At 43.2% G+C, this 27,178-nt stretch overlaps 6 protein-coding genes across 7 annotated transcripts; 2 read left to right on the top strand and 4 right to left on the bottom strand.

The window, feature by feature from the left end:
* Positions 1-476: 476 nt before the first annotated feature.
* On the bottom strand, positions 477-5,884 carry shpk (sedoheptulokinase; the record flags this gene model as incomplete). Its single annotated transcript, XM_079283112.1, has 7 exons — positions 477-1,866; positions 2,139-2,339; positions 2,718-2,893; positions 3,090-3,242; positions 3,481-3,655; positions 4,851-4,992; positions 5,747-5,884. 7 exons carry the CDS (start codon positions 5,882-5,884, stop codon positions 1,472-1,474), a joined length of 1,380 nt encoding a protein of 459 aa, XP_079139238.1. The 3' UTR covers positions 477-1,471.
* A 629-nt stretch (positions 5,885-6,513) lies between these two features.
* On the top strand, positions 6,514-8,103 carry emc6 (ER membrane protein complex subunit 6). Its single transcript, XM_079283669.1, has 2 exons — positions 6,514-6,685; positions 7,328-8,103. The coding sequence occupies exon 2, from the start codon at positions 7,362-7,364 to the stop codon at positions 7,692-7,694; it is 333 nt and encodes a 110-aa protein (XP_079139795.1). The 5' UTR covers positions 6,514-6,685; positions 7,328-7,361; the 3' UTR covers positions 7,695-8,103.
* A 22-nt stretch (positions 8,104-8,125) lies between these two features.
* p2rx5 (purinergic receptor P2X, ligand-gated ion channel, 5) lies at positions 8,126-14,643 on the bottom strand. The gene is made up of 12 exons (XM_079283668.1): positions 14,413-14,643; positions 13,560-13,710; positions 13,212-13,283; positions 12,997-13,072; positions 12,661-12,745; positions 12,370-12,450; positions 11,456-11,597; positions 10,102-10,235; positions 9,905-9,998; positions 9,749-9,814; positions 9,534-9,622; positions 8,126-9,419 (listed from the first exon to the last, which is right to left on the bottom strand). The coding sequence occupies exons 1-12, from the start codon at positions 14,619-14,621 to the stop codon at positions 9,167-9,169; spliced, it is 1,452 nt and encodes a 483-aa protein (XP_079139794.1). The 5' UTR covers positions 14,622-14,643; the 3' UTR covers positions 8,126-9,166.
* A 1,605-nt stretch (positions 14,644-16,248) lies between these two features.
* Positions 16,249-17,893, bottom strand: LOC306787915 (polyubiquitin-B). Its single transcript, XM_079283226.1, has 2 exons — positions 17,778-17,893; positions 16,249-17,027 (listed from the first exon to the last, which is right to left on the bottom strand). The coding sequence occupies exon 2, from the start codon at positions 17,017-17,019 to the stop codon at positions 16,330-16,332; it is 690 nt and encodes a 229-aa protein (XP_079139352.1). The 5' UTR covers positions 17,020-17,027; positions 17,778-17,893; the 3' UTR covers positions 16,249-16,329.
* A 2,250-nt stretch (positions 17,894-20,143) lies between these two features.
* LOC306788189 (polyubiquitin-B) lies at positions 20,144-23,768 on the bottom strand. Its single transcript, XM_079283592.1, has 2 exons — positions 23,620-23,768; positions 20,144-21,233 (listed from the first exon to the last, which is right to left on the bottom strand). Exon 2 carries the CDS (start codon positions 21,223-21,225, stop codon positions 20,308-20,310), a length of 918 nt encoding a protein of 305 aa, XP_079139718.1. The 5' UTR covers positions 21,226-21,233; positions 23,620-23,768; the 3' UTR covers positions 20,144-20,307.
* Positions 21,246-26,940, top strand: cenpv (centromere protein V). Of its 2 annotated transcripts, none has more exons than XM_079283596.1 (6): positions 21,246-23,406; positions 25,723-25,835; positions 25,918-26,010; positions 26,213-26,282; positions 26,371-26,485; positions 26,779-26,940. In XM_079283596.1, the coding sequence occupies exons 3-6, from the start codon at positions 25,919-25,921 to the stop codon at positions 26,922-26,924; spliced, it is 423 nt and encodes a 140-aa protein (XP_079139722.1). In that variant the 5' UTR covers positions 21,246-23,406; positions 25,723-25,835; position 25,918; the 3' UTR covers positions 26,925-26,940. The 2 variants fall into 2 exon arrangements, with proteins under 2 accessions (XP_079139722.1, XP_079139721.1); XM_079283595.1 differs by lacking the exon at positions 21,246-23,406 and adding an exon at positions 25,487-25,580.
* The last annotated feature ends 238 nt before the right edge of the window (positions 26,941-27,178 follow it).

Genomic DNA, 27,178 nt, shown 5'->3' with positions numbered 1-27,178 from the left:
ACATGTGGGTGTGTTTGTTTTTCAGCACTGTTCCTGTGACTGTGTGGTTACAGAGCTTTTCCCTGTCACGCTGTAGATCTGCATTCAAGAGATCATCTGACGATTTCCTTTCTGAAGATCACTTCCCCTTTTTCACGGTGCACAAGGCTTCACATATTGACGTGGTTACCGTTAGCGCAGGATAGTTCAAGTTATTAAAATGTTACCCAAATAGGCAACGGAGACTTTACATCTGATATTGTGCCGCCTGATGAGTCACAACCAGTGTTTATCTGGCTTTGCATGCTGTGATTCACATTTAAAACTTGGAGAAATGCACCAGAATATAATCCTAGTTCAAGTATAATAAGATATCGACATCAAAATGTATTCAAAATATTTAAGATCTGAGACAAAATTAGTTATTAATACTGCTTTATTTGTACCATAACCACATCGGCTGTGCGCTAAGGACCCTATAAGAGAAAAAACCCTGCATATAACTGTGCCCCGAATGACTGGCGACACTGATGTTGTGTGCGTTTCTCACAGTCCCAACTGTGTTTACTCATTATTATTATAGAAAACGACAACATTGCTGCTAGAAATATTCCATGTATCAAAAAGCAGCAGCAGCAGCACGACGAATTCAACAGCGGTTGATAAATTAAGATCATCTTCTTGAAAACAAAGTTGACGAGTGGTAGAAGCAAAATGAACATAAAAAACTGACGATAATCAAGGACATTTCCCCACTCTGTGAGGAGCTCACAGTTCAAAATGGAAAATTAAGACTTCAAATTAAGAGACGGCAAAGAAAAGAGCAGTAATCATCGTTTACGTATTAACTCTGGTACTGAAGCAGGGCTTCTAACTACACTACACCGCAACACTCTAATGAATTGTGATTACAGATACATATAAACTGCATCTTATTTAGATTGCATATCACATATTCAATTTTCTTTTCATTTGACACAGGACCACTGCGTTGGGATAATGTTGTGCCTTTTGAAAATGATCTTTTTTTAGACTTTTTAGATGGTGAGTGGAAATTAAAAGAAAATAAGCTCCTTGCACCCACGACATTTAAACCACGAGGCAGACGGATGTGAAAGAAAATGAACTGAGAAAAAACCCATCTCCTTCAGAGCCCGTTGTAAAGCATGCAGTAGCTATGGTTTCATCTAAAGATGGAGTCCGACCTTAAATACGGACATCTTGTTATGGATCATAAATACGTGATCTTCATAACAGTCCAGCAGCGCTGTGATTTTGATCTACTTCATGGATTTTATACATAGCCTTTCAGCAACACAGGCGAAATGAGCATGAAGTTGACGCATCTGACAAAACACGCTTTACACGAGGCATCTTCAGCTTCGCAGAGCAAAATATGTCGTAGCATTTCCCTTTGCCTGATCGTTCCCTTTTTAGACAAAGCGATGCCATTCTTTAAGGTTGTGCAAAGTATTCACTTCGTCCAAAACATTCAGAGTCGGTCACAGAGGACCATGGCCACGCCCACAGCAGAGTCTGCGTTTTGCCCGTACACCACCGGCTGAGGAAACGCCCTCTCCACCTCCTGCCTTAGCACCTCATTGCGGGCGATGGCGCTCCCACTGCCCACAATCCTGCTGACCCCTGCCTGCTGTAGACGCGCAGCAGGCATCATGGAGGTGATGTTGTCCAGGACTCCGCGGCACAGCGCCCTGGTCACATGACCCAGGGAGAGATTGGTGGGGGAGATGTTGGCGACCTGACCCAGGCAGAGCGGGTTGTGCCTCTCCCCCAGGATCGTAGGGCTCACCCTCAGGTCGCTCGTTTGCTGATTCAGGGCGCAGTGAATCAGCTTCTCATACAAGCCCGAGTCACTCGTCTCCGTGCCTGTGAGGGATGAGAGGAACGATTCAACACTTTAAATCAATCAATCCAACAGTTGATGAGACATTTCACGCAACGCCACATGTGTCAATCTCACGGTGATGCTCGAGCAAAAGTCAGGATCACCGAAGTCATTCGGATCTATCCTTTGGGGACCATGAATATGCCTATACCAAATAACTTTGCAATAGTTGCGATATTTTAGTCCGGACCAAAGTAGTGAACAGACACCGCCACCCCCTAGAACCACAGTACTAGCGCGGCTAAATACACACCGAGCTCTTTCATCCAGGCAGCGAGCATCCCCACAAAAGTGGCCATTACATTCCCGCCGTTGAGTGAAGCCGCCACCGCCAAGTACGAGTCGCCAAAGTAGGGGAAGTAGGAGATGGAGGAGGCCGGCTGAGGAGAATCTGGAGGTTTGAAGTCGGCTGGCATGGCGAAGGTCAGCTGGGCTGAGGTGCTTATGTTAAGAACTGCAAAATTAGGAGACAGATGCAAACTGTCATCTACGGCATATTAACTAACAGCGCATGCAAGAGGCACTGATGGCAGGATTACACTTGATCCATGATGGCTTTGTTTTCCTATGCGTGCTCAAACATAATGAGTCCAGACTAAGACATGGGTATTTACTGCTTTATTGTTATGTTAAACCGTTCTCATGCTTTGCTATGGTTCTCTTTGCTGTTTTTAACCACAGTGTATTGAAGCATAATCGGTAGCGCATTAGAATAAATCTAATGGATGCAAAACCTCATGGTACAGCCGTAATAGAGTCTTTAATCTGAAGTGCATTAAAAGTAGTGCATAAAGCCCGGCCCTGAGAGGAATGCCCAGACTTTCTGTTTCACCTGCATCTGTCCGAGCACTCATGCAGGAGTAGACAGAGCACTGGAAGTCTCCCAGGGCGGCCCCCACTGGAGTACCAGCAGGGACGCCGTGCCAGTCAGAGCACGTTTGTCCCGCCAAGTCACCAGATGGCACACACTGAGGAAGCAGGTGCAAAGGGAAGCCGGCACCCTTCAGGCTAGAGCATGCACACACACACACACACACACACGCACACACACACAACACAGTAGCTTGTGACGCATAACAACTCTGTACAGTTCATCACCAGCTTACAACACCAAAGTGATTTCAGATTAACAACTGATCGTGCACAAACTGTAAAATACATTTCATGCGTTTCAACTGAACAGGAAGTTCTTCCCTTTACATACATGTCTGTGTTCCACTGGTTGGAGGAGGTGTTGAAGAAGCCCCAGCTGGCTGCGTTCTGGGGCGTCATCACGCACGCGTCCAAACCACACAGCATGGAGGCCACATAGTCCTGGATGGTACCTGCAACGGTGAAGTCCTCAAGGAACTCAGGCCTGCAGAGAAAGCGCACATCTTTTAGTTCACTCTCGTATATGTAATGTTGTTCATTCTGTACACATGACATCTGTCATACTTCTGTCCATCCTGATAGAGGGATCCCTCCTCTGTTGCTCTCCCTGAGGTGTCTTCCTTTTTTTCTCCCCGTTAAAGGTTTTTTGGGGGAGTTTTTCCTGTTCTGATGTGAGGGTCCCGGGACAGAGGATGTCGCATGTGTACAGATTGTGTGCTGACCTGTGCTTTGCATGCCAGAGGATTGTTGCACAGCCAAACCCCGTGGCTACGCTGAGATGCGAGTCTGGTTTGGGAAGAGAGGACAGGAAGTTGCTGCTGCAGCGCCCATCCTGCCAGGTGATCAGCTGACTGGTGTCTCCGCTTGTGAAGAAATCCCTCTTGGACCAAACACAACCTGCGGGGGGGCAAGAGACATGTGAAAAAAATACAGCAGACAAAATAAGTTGCATCTGACTTCATGGTTTTGTTTGGTTGCAAAAAACATTCCAGTGGCACAGCTTTACTATAACTAACCTATTTTCATATCAAGTTTTGGATTCAACCAGCAGAGGGCGTAGTTGCAAAAGAGCTACAACGTTTCTGTTAAATAGGAGGAGTTATAAGAAGATTTCACTTCCTCTAATTGCCCAGCTCCTCCATCCATGTTCAAAAAGCATCTTACAAATGTCACCAACATGACAGACTGGCTAATTGGTGTAATTCAGAAGTGTGTAAACATCGCTCTCTTCTCTAAAGGCTTCTTCCAAATCCCTGTGGCCTTCACCAGTGAATGTTTTTCTAAAGCCTGTGGTCTGGTTAAACATGATGGGAACTGTTGTCCAAATTAAACTGTGCATTAGCTTTGGTCTCTAAAGACAGAGGGGGTTGTCAGGAGCACATGCTCTGAGGAAAACAACTGAACTTTAACTAAAACAACCACCCTTTCACTACCTGACCTGTGATAATAAAAAGTCAAATAGGAAAATGGAGATGGCCTTTGTTCGGATTGTAACACCTTCTGAACAATACATTCAAACTGTCTTCGATGAAACACTTTGGAATCACCATCATGCATGTTCACACCGAGACTGCCGCGGCCCGCTCTGCTACATGGGCGAATTAACAGGTGGTGATTAACACTCGAGAGCCCTTTTAACAGTGCGCATGCATGACATAAGATACACTGAAACAAAAATACTCCAAAAGTTAACTCCAATAGTAAAACCACTTAATTTCCAATGTTGAATAGAAAAGTTTCAACAACTACAAGAGTGTGATTTAGGACCCTTATATATTATCATAATTATTATTTTTTTGCATTAGCACTTATTCTAATTACAAGTGTTTTGGAAATGTATCTACATTTTGGGGGCCAGGACCATCAAACTAAGTTGGTCTAAAAAATAATCTCTCTTTACAATCACTTTCACAGAGAGACACTTCCTCTCTGATCATTTTTACACTTCAAATGACTTCAAGAACGAAAATATCAGTGTCTTTGCTGCTCAAACTGCTCATGTACCACAGCCATTGTTTCTAAATACACCACAACTTGTGAAATGCAACGCCGTGAGGTTGCATTTCATTGCATTGTAGCAGACTTGTCTTACCGCTCCTTGCTTTCCAGAGTAAGACCCCGTGCATCTGTCCGGACAGCCCGATGCTGGTGACATGCTGCAGTTTGTCTCTGGGCAGCAGGCCGATGCACCGGTTCAGAGTGTCTATGATCCGGCCGGTCTCCTGCTCTTTCGCCTAGTGGCATCGGGCACGTAGTCAAGTTACACCCGAGACAAGCACACAGCAGCGTTGTGTTTGTTTACATTGTACGTGCATGTCATTGTGTGCGTGTGTGTAGGAATTAACTTTCAACTAACCCCTAACTTCACCCCCCCACACACACACACACACATATATATATATATATATATATATGATCTGACGTTAAACTCATATCAAGCAATGCTGAGGCTGCATCTTTGTGTTTCGCCTGTTGTACACGCTCGACACGTCTCTGGTACCGACTGCTGTCACGGGCCGATGAAGCTTCGGTAACCTTCTCATGTCCAAGTTTAATTTATATTTCCTTTATTAAATACTGTTCACAAACGAATTTGTAAATAAAATCACTGACCACTTATAAAGTGATCCGCACATACTCTAGTGTACGCCAAATTCCATTCCTTTATATCTCGAGAGATGCGTGACAGCCATTTCTCGCGACGTCGCTTGGATAGTTCCTTCGTGTCATTTCCTTGATGTGTAATGACCGCTGGCAAACGAAAGAATGATTTCTTGTCTATCAGCTCTGCTGCCACAACCAAAGACAGCACAAAAGTTCACCATGATCGACAGGTTATGCGACTCAGCCGTGCATGCCAGTGGCTTTGTGTGTACTCCAACATGGCCGACAGCTAAACTGTGACGTCACACGAGACCCCTCTATATTGCTGAGCTGCGAGGTAAAGTTATTTGGTAATGACGTGAACGCACCACGGAACGCACTCACCTGTATCCCGCTGTGGTCTATTATATCAGACGAAGTTAGCAAAGCGTGACTGGCAGCCACCGACCTGGAGCCAGTTTCAAATAAAACTGCTTTTACCGACGTTGTGCCCACGTCTACACCGAGGATATAGGTAGACATTGCTGCTGATGAAACTCTGGTGTTTTGGCATTCAGCTGTGCGACAAGGCAAAGTCAACTGCTGCATTCAACGATGTAGGAAATCGGACATTTACACATGAGTAATTACGCCTAACCGATTAGTTCCATCTTTAACAATATTGCAGAAAAATGTCAGCAAAAATCTAAAATATCACAATTTGTTCTGCTCGTGTCATCAACCTGAAGAGGAAGAAAATGTTACAACGGGTCCCAACTTTTCTGGCAGAATAAAGCCTGCGTTTCATTCAGCCGGGCCAGTGCCAGGTCTGCTGGCTCACTGGCATGGCTTCTGTAAGCATGTCGGGGACATTTGGCAGACATTTTGACAGAAATGAATACATAGTAATTGCAATTATAACAGAAATTTACATTGTTATCTTGATTTTAATTTGTTTAGCTTGCTGTTTGGTGGGGTTGTGAAACATTCAGTTTGAATGACGTTTGAGAATTTACCTGTATGTGCACGCTCACCCAAGACGAGTAATTATGCTCGAAGGTATTTAAACGCAATCTAAAAGTGTCCTACTCTTTAATGCGCTTAGAACGCACCACACCATCGCCGCCTGTTTGGTCTGATCCGGTTTGGACCTGTCCCACAATGCACTGCGAAAGAACATGGCCGAATCTTGGTGAAGTGTGTTATCCAAACGAGAATGAATGTGCTGTTTCCGTGCCATATATGCTGACATTCCGTAAAAACGATCTACTATCCAAGCCTTTTACAGATTATGTTTCTGTAATCGCGCTGTGAGGAGCCAACGAGTCCCTGCGTTTATTTCCGGTGAGAATCTGTCAACTGATACCGTCGGAGCTGCCGGATGACTAGCTAAAGGCTAATGCTAGCCTATTAGCTCCACAGGTTACCCAGGCATCAGGCTCTTCAGACTGGAGTCTCATCCGTTTTTGTTTCTTACTGGTGTTTTGTGTATTTTGTCATCACAGCGCTTTATGTTGTTGGTGTTAGCTGACGTGATCTACTTTGATTTATTGTGGTCAGTACCTGGCTAAGCTAACATCAACCACGGCTGACTGACAGCTTCTCTTTTTTGTCTTTGCCACACACATTAGGGCTTTCGATGTATCGAGACCTGTCGATATTTGTCATTTTGTCCTGGTGGTTAAATATGTTAAAAATGTGTAATATATTACGTCAACTTATTGACATCTGTAGTGCCTGTACAAATGAGCGTTTATTATAAAATAATGGCCTTGATTTTCACTAGTGGAATAAGCATTATGATCCTTTTAAAGTAAAAGTTACAGTATTCCAGGTAAAAGTCCAGCATTCAAATGTTGTTTTTTCAAGTATAATACTGACATGTCACAGTAAATGTGACAGTCCATGTTAAACTGTTCTTCTGTCCAGGTGAGGGTCATTTGAGTAAATGTTCCTATTTTTGTGTCTGAATCTCTCCTGAAACAGGAGAATCGTCCTGTGATAGCTGACCTGAGCCAAGATGGCAACACTTGTAGCCAAGCGTGAGGGACCACAGTTCATCAGTGAAGTGGCTGTGAGGGGAAACGCCGCCGTGCTGGACTACTGCCGCACCTCTGTGTCCGCTCTGTCCGGAGCAACAGCTGGCATCCTGGGGCTGACTGGACTCTATGGCTTCATTTTTTATTTCCTCTCTGCTTTCCTCCTCTCCCTGCTGCTCATTCTCAAGGCCGGACGGCGGTGGAACAAATGCTTTAAATCTCGACGGCTGCTCTTCACCGGGGGCCTCGTCGGAGGTCTTTTCACTTACGTCCTGTTCTGGACTTTCCTCTACGGAATGGTGCACGTGTACTAGAATGCGCTATGACAAACAACCTTGACTTAGCCCTAACACTATTGTCTGCCCTGCTGTTTGTAGATGAGCCATTAGTAAAAGACTTCTTCCATTTTGAACTGTATATTAAACAGAGGATTTGTCAATAATTATAGTATGCAGAATAAACCGTTCTTATATTTCCTGCTCCACACTTGCACTCTGCAGTGGTTCTGGCTTTATTCAACCTGTAACTCCTGATCTGTGCTCAGTATCATCCATAACCAGGATAAGAGCCACAGTTATGATAATGTAGACTGTATCATGTAACATAGCTCGAACCAGATTACATCCTAGATGTAAGCACTTTTAATTACAGTTCATGTACAATAGCATAGTTCAATTATAACAAATCTGATTACTGATTGAAATAAATACCTCTGTACAACTTGTTTTTATACGTTATTTATTGGTTTGTCATCAGGCGGTTTCATCATGAAATAATCACGACAAATGCATTTGCTTCCAACAATAGACCATTTAATAAATAGTAACAGGAAGAGCAAATGAAAAGGAGTCCACGTACTTCAATGCCTTGCACCATTCATTACCAGTCAGCCAGTGCACATTACGACATTCCACAGCTTCACGTGTGAATATCGTGAATAAGATTGTTGTAGCCATTGCATGGCTTAGATCAACGTCAACATACAGCAGGAGACACATCAGTGTTTAACAGTACACACAAATTCATGTCACAACAGAGGTACACGATGCATTCAACTGAAATACCAACAATTAAGACCGTTCACTCATTTTATTACATATTGCTTCCTAGTGCAGATGTTTTTAAAGATTTTCATTTTGAATCCGTGCTTATGAAATCATTAAGAAGGTGTTTTGTGAACTGATTTAGCAGAAATCACTTTACAGTTTATTTATTAGTCTACAACATCTATTTTACTTAATCCAACCGCAGTTGAGGTTCATGAATCTATCACGGCTAGTATCTTTGCCTGTTTCTGTAACTTCTTCCATAAATGGCAAAATAAAACATCAATAATCATATATGACCCAAACTGTAAATGATGCTTAATTAGTCTGATCAACAGCCAAATAAACTGTAAGCATTCATTTTATGACATCAAACCAAGACAGTTCATTATTTGCATTTGTAAAGCAGTAATCTGCAAATATTTGGCAATTGGCTAAAAGTCTAAGATGAATCACTTCTGTCACTTTTGCATCTGATTATCAATGACCCTGTTGTAATCTCCCACATCCCAGCTTTGGACCCTGTCCCCGCCACTGAAAACCACCTTTCTGGCCCACTTGAACAGTGTCGAACATTTACATTTCTCTGGACCAACATGTTTGTAGTCGGGACAAGCATCACTCAAGCTATGGCGTGCCAGCAAGTCGTGCCAGTGGGTGAGAAGTGGACAACCGTCCGTCTCTTGGTTCCATCTCTTGCAGACCGCTGCAGGTGGTTGGTCTCGGCCTGCCTGCTTAACTTAATTGTGTGAAGCGAAGGTGATGTGAGGCCTTGGCTCTGCAGCTTGGGGAGAGACAATGGCAGAGTACCGCTGTCCTGCGTTGCGTGGAACGGTGGGACCCCGTTGGTCCACAGGCAGCTGGCTCTCTGCCGTGGCCTCAGTGTCCTCTGGGTTTTTAGTGGAGTTGGCGGCCTCTTTCTCCGCAGCTGGTTTCCTGGATCTCCTTTCCCGCTGAGCTGTCTTCCCATCCTTGTGTTTGGACTCTTCTTTCCTGTGACATACAGTACGAGGGAGATGTGCCAAGAAATGTTATGTGAAACGTTTGGAATATGGCTGATTTAAGAAGGCCCACCATTGACGTTTGTGTAAACACAGTGAGTCATACTTGAAGTTGATGATCTCAAACTTCCTCTCTCGGTACAAGGAGCTTGTGTTCATCATGTACAGGAGGATCATATCACACACGAAGGCTCCCTGAAAGAAAAATAACAACTGGATTTTCACAACCTGCAGAGAACCATAATTTTATTGCTGGTCAAACGTCAGTCATCACCAATTACCCACTGACACATCAACGTATTCATTTAGTAAATGACTCACTGCACCCAGCAGGGCAAGACCCGAGCCTATGGCAATTATTGTGGGAACAATATTGAATTTCCCGGCCTGCAAAACAATAACAGGCATTCACTGCAAGTCTATTACCGGAATCATGTACCTCCCTTAGAAAGAAAACGGATCGTATCACTGCTGTACCTGGCCGTTGATCAATATGTCGAAGCGAATCCCATACACTTTATACAAAGTGCGAAAGGTTTCACCATTTTGATCCTTGTAATACCTGGCATATCTGTAGGGGCAAAGATCAGTTGATAAAATATGGAAATAGAACAGGTCAGGGGGGTTTATTAGTGGGATGATTTATATCTCGCTGAATGCGTGAAGCGACATACCTGAAGTTGTATCCTGATGTGACCGAGTTGTTGACGTTCATGTCCAAACGGGTAAAGCTGTACTCTGGATTACACTGTGAGGAGTCCTTATCCAGGTCACAGTTCCACTCAATGAGAATACCAACAGACCCACCCTGACGGACAAAAACAGGGACCTTTGTGAATGTCGCAGCAGCCTCGCATCACACGTGTTACTGCAGCTGGTCACTGTGTTGGCACACTTCATGTTGGTTTCCTTTAGGTTCTCAACTCCGCTTCATGTCCCATCACTTTCATCCGTCTGGCTGGTTAAACCTTAAATCAGAGCGAAGGTGGGTGGAGCTCTGCTGAGAATTATATGATGTCACCGAAATAAAAACAAATCATCAACAATCAATCAATATGCCTTTTCACACATACAAAAAAAAAGTATTTTCACTGCACAGGCTACGAATAACATGATGTGATGGCTCTGTTCCCGACGGTGTGGCAGCATGCACAACACCAGCACCCTGTCAGCAGAGGGAGCTCAGTTCCCATGAAGAAGGTTCAGCTGCTATCATGTGGCCTCGGTATGGAAATCATTTCAAGTTTTTCAAGTATTTCTTATTTATAAAACCAAAACTCCATACTTGCTAGGTCACGTGATAATCACTAACCATCTCCATGTCACCTGAGGAAAAACACATGAAGACGTGATTTATTTTACTATTTCTGCGCAACCTCTGTGATTTCCAATAAAGCAGAAGTCCATCATGAGCCTGCATTTTATTGTTGTTCATAACATGCAGAATACAGAAGTTAAATGTCTGCTCAGCTTTTGCCTCAATTAAAGAATCCAGTGTGTTTAGAGCCAATCACAGCACAGACACCTGTTCAAACCCGCGACCAGGGATGTGGTTTCATATCGCTGCTTGTCTTTTTGCATCTTCAAAATGAATTTGTCCAAGAAAAAAAATCTATTTTAGGTAACGACTCTCCCTTTACTTTAGAGAAATAAGACACTCCTCTGCTGTAGTCAAGCTTCGGCTCAGTCCAGAGACTGTGAGAGGCCTTGAGTTCATGGAACGTGTTGGATGCAAACAGGAAGTAGAGAGACCGAAAGAGAGATTGGTGACAAATGTCGCCTGCAGAATCTAGACTGGGGATGTTTCAGATGCAGAACAGTTTTTCCACCCCGATATATAGACACTGCTTTTGTTCTGATTCCCTTAAATACGTCCTTGTCAATAATAGCAATGGTTTCATGAATAATTGTTTTGTTTTTTAGTTCAAGGGGGAAGTACAACTGTTATATGAAATGACTGTGAGGAAGACAGGAACTGAAATCCCTCCCACGCACAGTCTCAACAAAGCACATTGTTACACTTTGTACCTTAGCAGCCAAGTCCTGGAAGTCGTGTCCAGTCCAGCTGACCAGATCTCCGAGGCGGAAGATGGGGCAGTACAGGTTGTCCTCTCTGTCGTAGGAGCATCTTTTCAGGTAGCTGTCGTCGCAGGTTTCAAGGACGTTGGACCTAAAAGGGCCAACACAGCCGTCGTGAGGCACAGCTTTCATATGTCAGATCTTCAGGAACTATGGAAAGCTGTCTGTATTGTTGAGTTTTCAAGAGAGACAACACAGACTCCCAGAATTCTCTCAACTTCTCATATCGGCACATTTGACCTTTCGATCTTTTTCTTAGACACGATTACTGCTTAACCTTAGAAAGCTCTTGCACTGTTTTTTGCGATATCTTACTTGGATTATTTCTGACTGAACTGTAAAAGTAGATTTTTCCTCCACACACACACACACACCAGCATATACAGTATGCTGGACACACCATTACGCCCTGTGGCTCTAAGCACAAACCGGGTGTGACACACTGTGAGACGTGCACTGTTGCCAGCCACTTTCGAGTAACACTCATCAAAAGGGATTTCTATGAGCGGCCACTTCTCATTCAGCCTTGGTTGTGTGATTAGAATAAGGTCCTGACGGATGCATTGGCGGAGGCATCTCTCTGCTTTCTTGGAGGACTTGAACAGACTGCTGAGAGATGTCCGCGGCTCAGCTCTCTGGGTCAGATGGGACACCTGTCCAGGGCAAGGCCTGCAGTCAAGGACGTCTCAGATGACTGTTTTCACTGTCTCACTGAGTGCAATGCACAGGCCGGTATAAATAGAAGGCTCTCTGCACCCTAAAGCTATTCAGAGCAGCCGCCGGGTCTCACTCGGTGATCTATGCACACGATGCCCTGAAACCACAGGCACCACCAGCAATCAGCACCACTTACGGACACTCACTTGGAGAATTCAAACTTTGGGAACCTGATGAAGTTCTTGATGTAGATGGTGAAGTTTTCCGCTTCGCTCAGTAAGGGCTCTCTGGAGGGGAGGGGGGAGGAGACAGGCAGCTGTGTGAAATAAAAACAAACCAGTGGCGCTGACAGGCTGCATTAGTAACAAATAGAACCTGTGAAATATGTCGGCCCCTGTGAGGGATCACACTGAGTGTCAATGTAGTCTGAGTGTCAATGTAGTTGCACAAAATGGCACATTTCCAGAGTTCTGCAAGAAGGGTAGGAGGGGTCTCACGTGGGTCTCTTGCTGTACTCAACAGGACACCAGGCGTGAATCTCACAGGTCCCCGTGCTGTTTAAACACAACCCGGTCTTTATTCCTGACGGAGAGAGCAAAGGTTCTTGGCTGGGTGGAGCTCATAGAGAGTTTATGCTACAGTAAGACACATTCAGAATACTGCTGGTATTGTGTGTGCTGCTGCGTGATGCATAATATTCACGTCATAGAGAATATTGTTGAAACAAAAACTGACTCTACGTGAAAAAAAATATAGTTTTAATGTTGTCAGTGACCAATAGGACAGATCTCAACCTGTAATTGAGGCTAATGAGCGATATGACTGATTCTCACCATTGCCAGCTATCACAGTCTCCCCCTCGACGCAGTCATCGTCACTTTGGCACCTTCCATCTGGCACGTTGAAGCTCTGTGGGATGTGAAAATGCATTTGGGTGGACGTTGAAATCCTGCACAGTTTCACCTACGGTCACTTCAGATATTAGGATGGAGAAGAAAAAAAACAATTAAAAGCAAATGAGGAGATTTGCCCTCCTCTGTATACTCACCTCAGCGCAGAACCCCAGCCTCTGATTGGGGGTCTCTATGTAATTTGTAACTACGAACAACACCTGTTCACCCTGCAAAATGAAATTAGGACCAGACAGTTAGATTGAGAGGCAAAAGGTTAAACAAATTATACTCCTAAAACGGTCAATATTGTTATATCTGTGGAGACAGGCGCTGAGGCTAATGATATCCGCTAACGCAAACACTCGGTAGCCTCGTAATCGCTCTCGACAGGCGAGTAATTGGGGAGTGCACTGACATCAATATTGTAAGCTGGATAGACAGACAGACAGACAGACAGACAGACAGACAGACAGACAGACAGACAGACAGATAGACTCACTCACATTCGGGGGTATGACATAATCCTCAGCACCCCACAGTTGAAGCCCGGTCTCGGAGCTGTTGGTCAGTGTGACACCTTTTAGCTTGGTGATGACTGAGGTCTGGATGGCCTCTTCTCTCTCCTGGTAACCCTTCCTCACCACAAACACCCACCTGAGACATTCATTGAAACATCTGGATTCACTATGTTTCAGTCTTATGTTGAATAAGGGTGCCATGCATCACCGGTACGTCCGGGTCTGACGGCACCACTGTCAGACAGATAAAAAGCAGTAATGCTGATGTGTAAATCTATCCTCGACTGCATCGTGGAATCATTTCTGCATCTCCACTGAAACTGCGTTGAACTATTTTGCACATCTGCGTGTGTATTTGGGGGTAACAGCAGCATCCACTGACTAAAACGACCCCCCCCCCCCCTCCCTGAGCTGCAGTTCATGCCACAGAGCCAAATATGATTTTATAACCCCCCCCCTGCAGCCACTCACTAACAATTACGTTTTAAAGGTCGAACCAGATACTATCATATTATCAACTCTCCCCATACTGCCCCAGTCACCTGCTCACTTTCCATCATTCCTCTATACACCAGCGTGACGTCACTCAGTCATGAGATAGCTTCCTGTCTCTAACAGCGAGTTGACACATTAATGAATCCACCACCAACTCCTTCTGAGCCGCAACATTTAACAAAGTAAAAACATTAAAGCTCTACGGCGCTATCACTTTAACAGTAAAAAAAAAGTCAATGCTTTCTGCGAGCTCAACTATTTTTAACTTTGTGAATCACTTTCTAAAAGGTTAACTTTATTCCATGCCTAAAAAAGGGGGCATGGGGCATGCATTGCACCTCACCCGATTATGTATCCCAGCACGGCCAGCTGGTAGAGTCTCAACAAAATACCGATTTTCCGGTTTTCGACGATGACATATTTCTCTGTCTTGTAGTTGATGAGTGACACGAAGAAGACTCCCCAGCCTGCCATTCCTCCCGCACGCTGGAGCCGAGTGAGGCGGCAGCTCCCTGCGGACGCGCAGCCTATTACAAGTGCGCCGCTGGTCATGCGACGGGCAAACTCATCGAGAGAGGGGCTGTAAAACACCGACACTGGTTCCTCTGAAAGTCCAACGTGAGACGATTGTTTCATTTTTTTTTTTCAACAATTTGAAAGCTTCACAAAACGTTCTAGAGCAGTAGAATCACTCCCGTGAATCCACATTGACTTTTTAGTTGCCTTTTAAAACCCACTTTGGCAAATATTGCTGTCAAATTCCTAATATGGATTATTCTAAATTTGAATTATTTTGTGTCATATTATTTTCTCAGGTGATTAAGGTGGTTCTAGTTTTTTCCCCAACAATCAGAAGGAGCCTTGCATTACCAAAGCTTGAGAACCCCTGGTTTAAAGGACTGTTTATTCTGTCACTATTATGCAGTTGCCCTTAAACTGGTGTTGTTGTGGTGAAGTTTGAGTATTTGCAGTGCACTGGATCACTTGAATACTCACACGTAAAGGGACTGAAAATACAGATGGATGTTGTTACAAATACTGAATGTGAATGATAATTTATGTTTGCAGGAACTGAACTGAAGAAAATGTGAGATCTTTTTGCATGTTCTATTTTTTAATTATTTTTAAAAATTAGAGAACGAAAGCAATTGACTTATAAAGACCTGATGAATAAAGAACTTAAAGAGCCACAGTGAAAACATCGAATGATTCTTCCTGTTTGCAACAGGTTTTTATCATCTGGTATGAGGCCCATATTCTTTTGTAAATCAGTAATAGAAATGCGTGATTCTTTATGATAGGTATATCACGAGACACTCATTTTATATGCAAAATCATCCCGAACCCAGCTCTGGATATCTGCAAAGTAGCTGCTTTGGACCGTGACCTTTATCCTCTGTCACATTAAAACAACCAGTTTCAAAGGGACTTACTTTTAACCACATATTTATAGTATAGTGGGAGCGGAAACATGTAACTGTAATTTAATGGAACTTGAAGGTTTGGAGTTCTACCAGTAAGCAAGTGACACTTAGTGGTTCTATGTGATATTGCATGCTTCATTAAACAGCCGAAGAATCCAGTAAGATACAATTCCTGTAAGAGACTCGTGTGATTCATTGCCATGTAGCTTTTTATCCAGATTCAGAGTCCAGACATCCTGGGTTATGGGGGCTGAACATGGGATGAGATGGTACTAGTCAACAGGAATGCTCATTTTCCAAAAGGTTGTTGAAAAGAGAAAGTTCAGAGAGTTATCTGGATTCTTTTGATGAATAAAAAGCACAATTACAGGATTTCCTTTCGATCATTCCTTAGTCCTGGAATAAACTCCCATATCAGAAATATAAAAAAACAAAACTTAGGAGAGCACACATAACCTATATTGTTAAGGAAATAAAGAGCATTAGAGCAGACACCTTGGATTGTGTTTTTACCCCGATCTATGAATTATCAAAAAATATTTGTAATTCTAGTTAATTGAACTCTAATTTGAATGAATCTCCTTTAAAAACAATATAAATATCCCAGAACCCCAACTTTCCAGTGTTGCATTTGTACTTACCCACAGAAATAATAGAGAATTATCCTGAATGTAGAACGGGATTTAAACAGGGGACATTTTAAATTGACCCATTGACTCTTCTAATGTTTACATTCGAGACAAATGTGCAAAAAAGTGGGGGAAACACTGTATCATTTAATCTCATCTTTTATTCAATTAGGTTGTCATGTAATGCAAGTGAAAAGATGGAATCATTTATTGGCCGCCCCTCAGACGCAGGACCAGATGGAGGGTGGACTCCTTCTGGATGTTGTAGTCGGAGAGGGTGCGGCCATCTTCCAGCTGTTTGCCGGCAAAGATCAGCCTCTGCTGGTCTGGGGGGATGCCTTCCTTGTCCTGGATCTTGGCCTTCACGTTCTCAATGGTGTCGCTTGGCTCGACCTCCAGGGTGATAGTTTTGCCGGTGAGGGTCTTCACAAAGATCTGCATGCCTCCACGGAGACGCAGGACAAGATGGAGGGTGGACTCCTTCTGGATGTTGTAGTCTGAGAGGGTGCGGCCATCTTCCAGCTGTTTGCCGGCAAAGATCAGCCTCTGCTGGTCTGGGGGGATGCCTTCCTTGTCCTGGATCTTGGCCTTCACGTTCTCGATGGTGTCGCTGGGCTCGACCTCCAGGGTGATGGTCTTGCCAGTGAGGGTCTTGACGAAGATCTGCATGCCTCCACGGAGACGCAGGACAAGATGGAGGGTGGACTCCTTCTGGATGTTGTAGTCTGAGAGGGTGCGGCCATCTTCCAGCTGTTTGCCGGCAAAGATCAGCCTCTGCTGGTCTGGGGGGATGCCTTCCTTGTCCTGGATCTTGGCCTTCACGTTCTCGATGGTGTCGCTGGGCTCGACCTCAAGGGTGATGGTCTTGCCGGTGAGGGTCTTGACGAAGATCTGCATGTTTGCGCCTGTGAAAGAATAAGATTAAACGTTACTCATCCCCATTCACTAAAAAAAGGACTATAGCTAAAATTACCTGGTATTCTAGTGGGTATCAAATTAATGTGACCAGTTTACATTCAAATTAAATTATGGTGTTCTCCTTTTAAATAAAACATCTAGTTGTTATTATTATGCCTGTCAGAGGTATACATGTGTTAAAACGCTAATATATATTAACATATTCATTTATTTTGTCATATTTTTTGCATACAGTAAGAGTATACAGCCGCCATTATTCGGGTCCTCGTTACTTTATCTTCAGCATCACACGAACATACTGGTAGGAGGCCGTTGATTCGAGCACCAGCGCCATTTTAAAATGAGGTAGCCATTGTGTGACTTCTTTTTGTTGAGCTAACGTAACGTCACCCGCTGACGGACGATCCACCTAGAAACGTTGTACCATTGTTAACGTTGGTTAACGTTTGCAGCAGTGTTTCGCGTTATTGTTCAACTTCACGAGTGATAAATAAAATAAATAAAAGTAGCACGGTATTCGTAATGACGGTCATCTAAATGAACGTTAGCTAGCTACATTATTCGTTTAAGACGTTGCGTCATCGTTGTTTACAAAGCAGTTAGCTAACGTTAGCCACTAAAGGCAAAGCTAACACAATTATGGATTATGAATAGTTTACGGAAGCTGTACATTGATGGAAGAACTACAGCAGATAATCTAAAATGTTCCATGTTTTAATACGACCGACTGTACTTACAATTTGTTTCAGTATTTTTGTCCTGCTGTCCCTCCTAACACCTCCCTCTGTCTGTGCAGTTGCCAGGAGGAACAGGAGTATTTATACGGGAGACGCGTCATCTAGCAATATTCATCCGCACTTGAAAATAGTACCCATTGCTAGCAAACCGTATGGTTTATGCCTGTTACTTATTTAGCCAACTCTGGGACTGTCAATCATCCAAATATTGTACGATAGGTTTAGATAATACGATATATATATATATATATATATATATATATATATATATATATATATATATATATATATATATATATATATATATATATATATATATATATATATATATATATATATATATATATATATATATCTCGTATTATCTAAACCTATCATGAAAAAGTAGCGTGTCTCCTGAATTATTGTGATACATCCGCCTCCTGGACTTGATCACATGATCTTGATGCACGATCTGAAGCAGAAGAAGTCAGCAGAGCTACATGAAATGCCTTTGGCAGGATAAACAGCTGACACCCGATTATCCAGATAACTGTGTTGATCCAGTCTAGTTTAGGATTAGACGGTAAACACCACAGAACAATCGTGCTATCCATAATCCACACTACTTTCCTCACTGGACACTATAGTGTCCTTTCTTGTGGGTTCAAATGCAGGAAACATTCTCAATGCTTGAGGGCCAATTTTTGTCAATACCGTACATGCACAAAGGTCATTACACATTTATCTAATTTACATGTGAGGCTGCACAGTGAAAACAAGCAGTTTCCTGCCACTGATTCTTGCTAATGTTTTCCTGACCTTTAACATTTGTTTGTTTTTTGTGCTATGTGTCTACACCCAACCCCAGCACACTGGGTCCCTTTCTGGCGGCTAACACCCAGGACATTAGACAATCTACATATTTGTACAGAAATCTGACATGAATAGGCAGCACATTTTAAACATTTTAAGTAATACAAAAAGGTCCCCCCCCCCCCCCCCCCTATCTCTCTTGGAACACACAAGCACACACGCTGTCATCTGTTCTGCAGAGAACAAAGGAAATGCAAAGTTAATGTTTCCTTATGCTGAAAATAATTTCCGTTTTAGTAAAATAAAGTCCCATGCTGTTCAATTTGCATGTGCTAAGTCCAAACATTGTATGTTGGCTCTTCTCTTCCCTCTGTCTATTGAAAGCATGCTTACTTTCCCCTGAATAACACTCTTGTACCAGCAGAAGAGCACGCCTTTTCTTTTATTCATTTTAGTACATTTCCTTGTTCCCCATTGGTTCTTTAATCCCTTTTATGGACCCATCATACCTCTGGTGTTTTTGTTTTTTTTTGCATTTCCTCTATATCATGTCAACCTCTGGACAGTAGATGGCGCCACAGCCTCATGAACAGAAATGAATTCGACCTTTCCAAGTGTTTTGCGATTCAGCAGCTCAACCCTCTGCAAGGATTACTGCAGTTCATTCACTGACGAGGATCATTAGTTTTAATTTACCCATCATGTATCCCCTTATCTACAGAGTAGACATCTACGTACATGTGTACATCATATCCGAATCTGACATGGAAATCGGCCAGCATCTTACTAAAACAGTGAGCTTTTACTTACTCAAGAGACACTGTGCTTGACATGGACACTCAATTAGTGATAGCATGAGCATTCGTTAGTTATACAAATGCCAGTATGATTTTCCTTTTCTTTACATTGCTTCTCACATACACCATAAAACTTAAGTTATGTTTTTGATGGGAGAAATTACATATAGATTTGTATGGCAGAATAAGGGCAAGGAAACCATTAGAAGCATGTTTTCTTGAAGTTTCTAATTCAGCTGGGGAGCCGTTAAGGTTGCTGGATGTTTCCGGACCCCAGATTGCCATTACTAAAGACTGGAGAATTAAGGTAAACTGAGGTTTAAAATGACTGCGAATAGTTAAACTATAACAGCTTAGTAAGAATGAAAAATAGAGAAGGTTCTGCTCTCATTTATAGTTTGTAATTAAACAGAGTATTACTGCTCATTTGTCTCATATACCATTAATTAAAAAAGAAAAAAAAATCTAAAGTGGTTCAGTTTTAGCATGCATTTCTACCAATTTGTCAGTTAACAGGTACCCCGTTTAACAAGTCATGTGCATGCAGAATATATAAAGATAAAAATGCACCTACTCAATTACTGCTAGAAATTAGCAGTTTAGTCACACCATTGATTATTAGGAAATAATTTCCCTGCTATATTACCAATGATAAAATATTGCAGAACTTTAGCTTTAATTATTGACACGTCTCCTGAATGAAAGAGTTTTACCCAATTAGTTTCAGCACAGCTGATAATATAGATAAGCGCCATAATGAACACCACCAAGAAATTCAGTTTAATTCTTTATTATGTGATTTGCAGCAAACTTTTGGTCATGTAAGAGTTAACACTTTTGACATGTGTAACAACTTCGTAATACGGCAAGTACAGCATGTCATACATAGCACATTAACTTGGGGAAATAAGATTAAGAATGTGGAATCATGAATCACTTTACTGCCCTCCCCTCAGACGCAGGACAAGATGGAGGGTGGACTCCTTCTGGATGTTGTAGTCTGAGAGGGTGCGGCCATCTTCCAGCTGTTTGCCGGCAAAGATCAGCCTCTGCTGGTCTGGGGGGATGCCTTCCTTGTCCTGGATCTTGGCCTTCACATTCTCGATGGTGTCGCTTGGCTCGACCTCCAGGGTGATGGTTTTGCCGGTGAGGGTCTTCACAAAGATCTGCATGCCTCCACGGAGACGCAGGACAAGATGGAGGGTGGACTCCTTCTGGATGTTGTAGTCTGAGAGGGTGCGGCCATCTTCCAGCTGTTTGCCGGCAAAGATCAGCCTCTGCTGGTCTGGGGGGATGCCTTCCTTGTCCTGGATCTTGGCCTTCACGTTCTCGATAGTGTCGCTTGGCTCGACCTCCAGGGTGATGGTTTTGCCGGTGAGGGTCTTCACAAAGATCTGCATGCCTCCACGGAGACGCAGGACAAGATGGAGGGTGGACTCCTTCTGGATGTTGTAGTCGGAGAGGGTGCGGCCATCTTCCAGCTGTTTGCCGGCAAAGATCAGCCTCTGCTGGTCTGGGGGAATGCCTTCCTTGTCCTGGATCTTGGCCTTCACGTTCTCGATGGTGTCGCTTGGCTCGACCTCCAGGGTGATGGTCTTGCCAGTGAGGGTCTTCACAAAGATCTGCATGCCTCCACGGAGACGCAGGACAAGATGGAGGGTGGACTCCTTCTGGATGTTGTAGTCTGAGAGGGTGCGGCCATCTTCCAGCTGTTTGCCGGCAAAGATCAGCCTCTGCTGGTCTGGGGGGATGCCTTCCTTGTCCTGGATCTTGGCCTTCACGTTCTCGATGGTGTCGCTAGGCTCAACCTCAAGGGTGATGGTCTTGCCGGTGAGGGTCTTCACAAAGATCTGCATGTTTGCTCCTAGGTAAAAGATATATCAAATCAGGATTTAGTACAAAAATTTAGTGAAACAAGTCATTTTAAATTGCTAGCCATTTATTTAGGGCCTGAGCCGCAGACGTCGGCCTGGCGAAGGCCCTATTGAAATTGTAGGAATCAGTTATTATTCTGATCTATATTTTTCCACTTTGGGACTGCTTGGGGGGACTTGCCATACTCTAAAACTCACCAGATTTGGGGGACTTGTCAGGTCTGGGTGAACTTAAGAGTTTGAAATGGATGCGCCTTTCTATGTAAATAAATTACTCTAGCGCCCCCTACAAATCAGTCCGGCGACGCCCCTCGGCCAGTATGGCCGATTGACTTGAAATTTGACCGACATGTCCCAATCCGCTTGATCTAAAAAATAAAAAATAAAAAAAGCCTCTCAGACCCCTAAGCTACACCTACTTAGAGTTTCCGCCATTTTGAATTTAGTGTAAAACCCATTTTTGCTATCTCCTCCTAGATGCTCGGTCCGATTACTACCAATTTGTTGTGGATCATTATTAGAGCTATGTCATCAAAAGTTATTAAAAGCTTTTTGATACCTCTTAGCGTTTACAAGATATGGACCAATAAACTTCTTAGGGGCATGGCTTAATATCAATACACAACTTGTTTGTCCCAAAATTCCAAAACTTGCAGCATATGTACACATCGCATGCTGTAACATACCCTGAGAATTGTTTTGCATTCAACCACAATTGAATTTGCATTCAATTTGTGCTTTGTCACTTTTTGCCCATTTCAGCCTTCGCATTTTAACGAACTCCTCCTAGAGAATTTATGCGACCAACTTCTCCTTTGGTCAGGATGTTCTTAAGACCTTTGTGATTTAAAAAAGTTATCAAAATCTCATGCTTTCGTCGAAGAACCTTGACGTGGCAGCCATTTTACCTATTTATGAAAAAAGAAGTTGTTATAACTCCAAGGTACATTATCCAATCCGCACAAAATTTATTATGCATGATGCTCATTCAAGCTTGAACAGACTTCAATTGAAAAAAATTCAATAACTCATAGCGCCGCCTACTGGCTAAAGGAGATGTTTTAAAAAAAACTTTTATTCATTCCTCCTAGCCAGGTGACCTGATTAGTCTCAAATTTGGTACGGATAGCCTTAAGACATTGATGATGCATCATCATGAATATTGTGCGCTGTCGTTGAACGCTGTCGCAACATTTTTCCATCGATTTCCGCCTATTTCTTGTCGCTATACTTTAACGAACTCCTCCTAGGGACTTAATCAGATCCACTTTAAATTTTGCTAGTACCATGTCAAGACCGTTGTGATTAAAAGTAATTAAAAGCTTTAAGTTTGACCTCATCGTTTAGCCGTAGCGTGCGGCTACTTTGTGATTCCCCATGAAAAAAGCTGACGTAACTCAGCTGCACTTGTTCCAAACCGTCTCAAACTTCACATGCTTGATAAAACTCAGGGCCTGAGGATGTCTACAAGCTTACTTTCACTAGTACTCACAGCGCCACCTGCTGGCGAAAGGAAATCTGCGTTTGACAAACAGCATCCGATTCACGTGACTTTTACACTACGTGGTTGACACTTGACACAGAGAAACACGACGCACGCGTTCTGTAGCACCAGGCAGCGGACACAGGAAGAAGCAGACTATTTGCAAAGCGTCATTTCCGGCACCAGGCGGTCCACGGGGGATTAAACACGTCTCGCTCGCGGACGCGCCGTCCGACAGTCGCGGACGTTCTCGGACGCGCAGGCCGGAGTCCCGCCGGCGCGCGCATGGCGAGGGCCCGTTCATCGCTGCTCGCAGCTTTAATTTATAGTTAAAACTATTAAGAGATTATAAGAAGAAGCGCTGGAATTAGATAGATTGTTCATCCCCAGGGGGAAATTAGTTTGTAGCAGCAGCAATTTACAGAGTAAAATATAACTATGCCAAGTTACGATCATGATCAAATGAGAATCGCACATTAAATATATTAGAATATTCCATTTATGTGAAGCTCTGAACAGTCAGCGGCCATTCCGGTCCCAGCGCCATTTTGAGATCATACTGACCTCCCTTTTGTTCAGCTGACGTTACTCCCTAATGGACGATACTAGAATGTTGACTCATTGCCAAAGCTAACATTAGCTTACCATGAAATCAACGAGGAACTAATTCGGCGTTGACGGTAAGCAACCCATATAATGATAGAAATATTGTAGCTAAACGGCTCGATTGTATTGTGAAGATTTGACGTAAATTTGAGGCAGACTGAAGTATTGTCAACATCTGCTTCAATTCTGTCGAGTTACTCTGGCAATGGTCACCAAACGACTACAAACATTCGCTGTATAAATAATTTAAACTATAGAAATGATATAGTCTGAAAATAGGTACTTACTTGTAAGAAACGCAGTTAATATTTTTTATCTTGTGCTGGCTATTCTTCTTCTCTCGTCCTCCGCTCTAGAACTATACTGCAGTAGACAACGCTGTGTTATATACCGGAGTCTGCATACGTCATCTGTCCTTATATCCGTCCGCATTTCAAAGTAGTTCCAACTGCTCCGAGTCCCACTATTGTATCGTGACAGTGCTATTGTATTTAACAATCAAACGCTTACTTACAAACGTAAATATTTAGTCTAAAATAGTCTGATTGAAAACGATATTTTGACATATCTTACGCGGCGGAGTAATATCGCACCAGCTGGCTGTAGAATTTTGTCGAACGACCGTAGCAACAGAAACCATCTCCATGCATGTGATTGGATCGCAGGATTGTTTGTTTGACCAACGATTGGTTGCTGTGTCACAGTTAGTACGGGTTGATGACTAAAGTTACAGTTATGACCGTGGGGTTATGAAAGAATGATTACGATAATTATTCAAGACCTAACGTTAAGTAGATACGGTGATGATGATAGTGTAGCCTTACACACACATTAGCTTTCCCACGTCTTTCCTCTTTCCATAAAATAGTATATCATACCAATATTGTTATATGAGGGACTCATCTGACTATGCATGCATGTGACACGAAAGAGGGACGTGTGCAGATGGGCATTCCATTGATCTTCATCAAACGTGTCTGTTAACAGATGGAAACGTGCTACCAGCTGCTGTGACAGCGACCTAACCTCATTCACTAAGCCATATCCACATCAGGTGTCATGCTACACATACCATCTTAATAAAGGACACATTCCTGATTTATATCCAACCTGAACACCACTGCAAAATATGTTGATAAGCAGAATTAGCTGATATTGGTTATCTGCCAGGCACACAATAAAGTCTTGACCTAAATACTGAAACAAGGGATGTTTAAGTATAAGGTAATTAGAATTGACCAGTGTCTACATGAGTCTGTTTGAAAATAAGTTCAAATGACAGCAAAGTTGTTGGAGAGTGAAAGTAGTGGGGACGGCTGTGCCCTTTTTCTGCTTATCAGAATGTACATACTGTGCACAGAAAGTAGATTTGGCAAGTCACCTGTCCTATGAACTCAGCACTCACAAGCACATCTGTGTACACGTGGTAACACAATTCTCACACACTCCTAAGGCCTCTCTCAACATTACGTTTCCTTCTGTTTCCAGCCTTATAGGCACATTGTTATTTTTCCGTGGCTCAGGCTGAATAACTACATCGGTTCATAGGAAGGAATGTAATGGTCGTTTCAGATTTGTTTCCCATCTTCCTTGTTATTTTTCGTTGTTGAGTATTTATTCCGTAGGCAAGATATTCACAGGAAAGGGCGTGATCTTGTTCTCATGAGCATTGAGTCTCAATGCCAGGCATGTCGACAACGCCCAGGTGAAACTGGAAAACAGTGGTACAGTAAGGTTTTGTGTTTAGGTGATTTGTCTCCCCAGTTTTAGCTCCCACCATTATCACACACAACTGCTGTACTGTAATCTAAATGAAATCAAAGAGCAAAAGCTCAGATGGGGGTCTGTAGCCTACTGGGATCCTATATTTTGGGTCATGATACAGCTGGGAGAGTCCTAATATATGTATTTGGATCACAGCATTCCCTCGCCCCACCCCTCCAGCACCCCTGTCATATGACACCCAACCCGTGATGCACTACGCCAGTACTTTCCAACACAAAACTGGGCGTCTGGCTGAACTCGTTTAACCTCTGAGGAATGTGTTTGTGCAAGTCTGCTGTACTTTGCCCTGCCCCATTGCGTGGAGTGTTTATGGACTGCCTGAAAGTGTTCCGGTAAAACCAATCTTTCAAGCAGGGCATAGTCCCAGCTGATTACTGCTGACTCATTGCTGACTCTGACTCTTAAGCTGACTCTCTTATCACATGAAATAGAAGTGTCTGTGGCTCGGGGCAAGAAACTTGAGGTGCCCACCTTTTGAATTTGATTGTCACATTCAATGATCACGTCAACCGCTGTGAATCGGTCAAAGGCCTGGAGGCTTCTCATGTAAATGTGACCCGTATCAGTGGTGGACTGATTGATTGGGTTCATTGTGTTTTCTTCAGCAGGGTCATTGGAGCTGTTTTTTCAGGCGGGACATTCAGTTCCACGTCAACAGATTTCATCATCAGCCGCCATCAGACACCTGATCCTTCACTTCGACATCGACGTGACTGAAGTAAGGCCTCTCATCCCAGAATAGTCCTATATGAACACATGTGTCCATCGTGATGGTTTGTTGTTGTTCTCTGTACCCACAGGATGGATCTCGTGAAACACACGGGCGGCTGCCACTGTGGGGCTGTTCGATTCGAGGTCTTGAGTTCCCCAGACCTCCATGTTTTCCATTGCAAGTACGATATTAAATTCAATTACATCGTGTCACTGTTTTAAATTACAAATTGCGTTTGTCACAAAGAAAACAAGGTTGTTTAAGACAAGTACATTTTTAAGTTTGGGTTCATCCCATCACGTTAAAGAGACTTCAAACAACGCTTCGCTGCTTGTACACTTTGTACCTAATCAATATAAACTGATTTGTGTCTGTTTCTCCAGCTGCAGCATTTGCCAAAAGAAACAAAACCATCATTTCATTGTTCCAAAAAATCTCTTCACACTCTTAAAGGTAGCAAACTCGAGCAAAAATCTTGGATACAAACTTTGATACAACTGAATATTTAAGTGAATAATTGCTATTTTTCTTATCTTCCCAGGGGTCCGATAATCTGACCACATACACGTTTAACACTCATGTTGCCAAGCACACCTTCTGTAAAACCTGTGGAGTTCAAAGCTTCTACACTCCACGCTCCAACCCTGATGGATGTGGTATGACCGCAAACACAAGACAGTCACACCGTTCTCATGTGTTTTCTTACATTCTGCTGTGTTTACTCCAAACTAACTGCCCCGCTCTACTATATTTGTGGCATTTGGTATTTTCACAATGAGAGAAATATGTTCTATAATGGATCACAGTGTTAAAAGCAAACCACCCTTGAAGCCTAATATTGTGCATTATTGAGCCATAAGTTGTGAGTGAAATGTGCTGGAGACAATGGACTGGTGTGTTCACATGTAACTAACGGAGCTGTCCTTTGCTGCTGGTGTTTTCTCCCCAGGTGTTGCTCCGCACTGTCTGGATCCGGGTACCGTCCGCAGCGTCACAGTGGAGACGTTTTGTGGTGAGAAGTGGGAAGAAAGCATGCAGGCTCACAAGAGCATCAGAGACATGTCCAAAAACACAGCTGAGAGCGAAACTACATAACACCACTGTGATGTAAAAATACATTTTATTAATCAGCAGTGTAACAGAAATGCTGTACAGTATTTTCAACATATAAGATGAAAGAAAAAAGCTCAACTCATTCAAACCCGAGTGTTGTTTTTTCACAGTGTAAAGACAATAAAGAGGCTTTTGAAGCAACAAACGCAAGTGTCAGCTTTGTTTTCAGAAAGTGCTTACGAAAAAATGCTCAGGCTACTTTTAGCCAATGAAAAAGATCTTTATTAACAGTGAGC

This window comes from Melanostigma gelatinosum, assembly GCF_949748355.1.
Source record: "Melanostigma gelatinosum genome assembly, chromosome: 14".
NCBI classification, from domain to species: domain Eukaryota; kingdom Metazoa; phylum Chordata; class Actinopteri; order Perciformes; family Zoarcidae; genus Melanostigma; species Melanostigma gelatinosum.
This window is presented reverse-complemented; position numbering and strand designations above follow the sequence as displayed.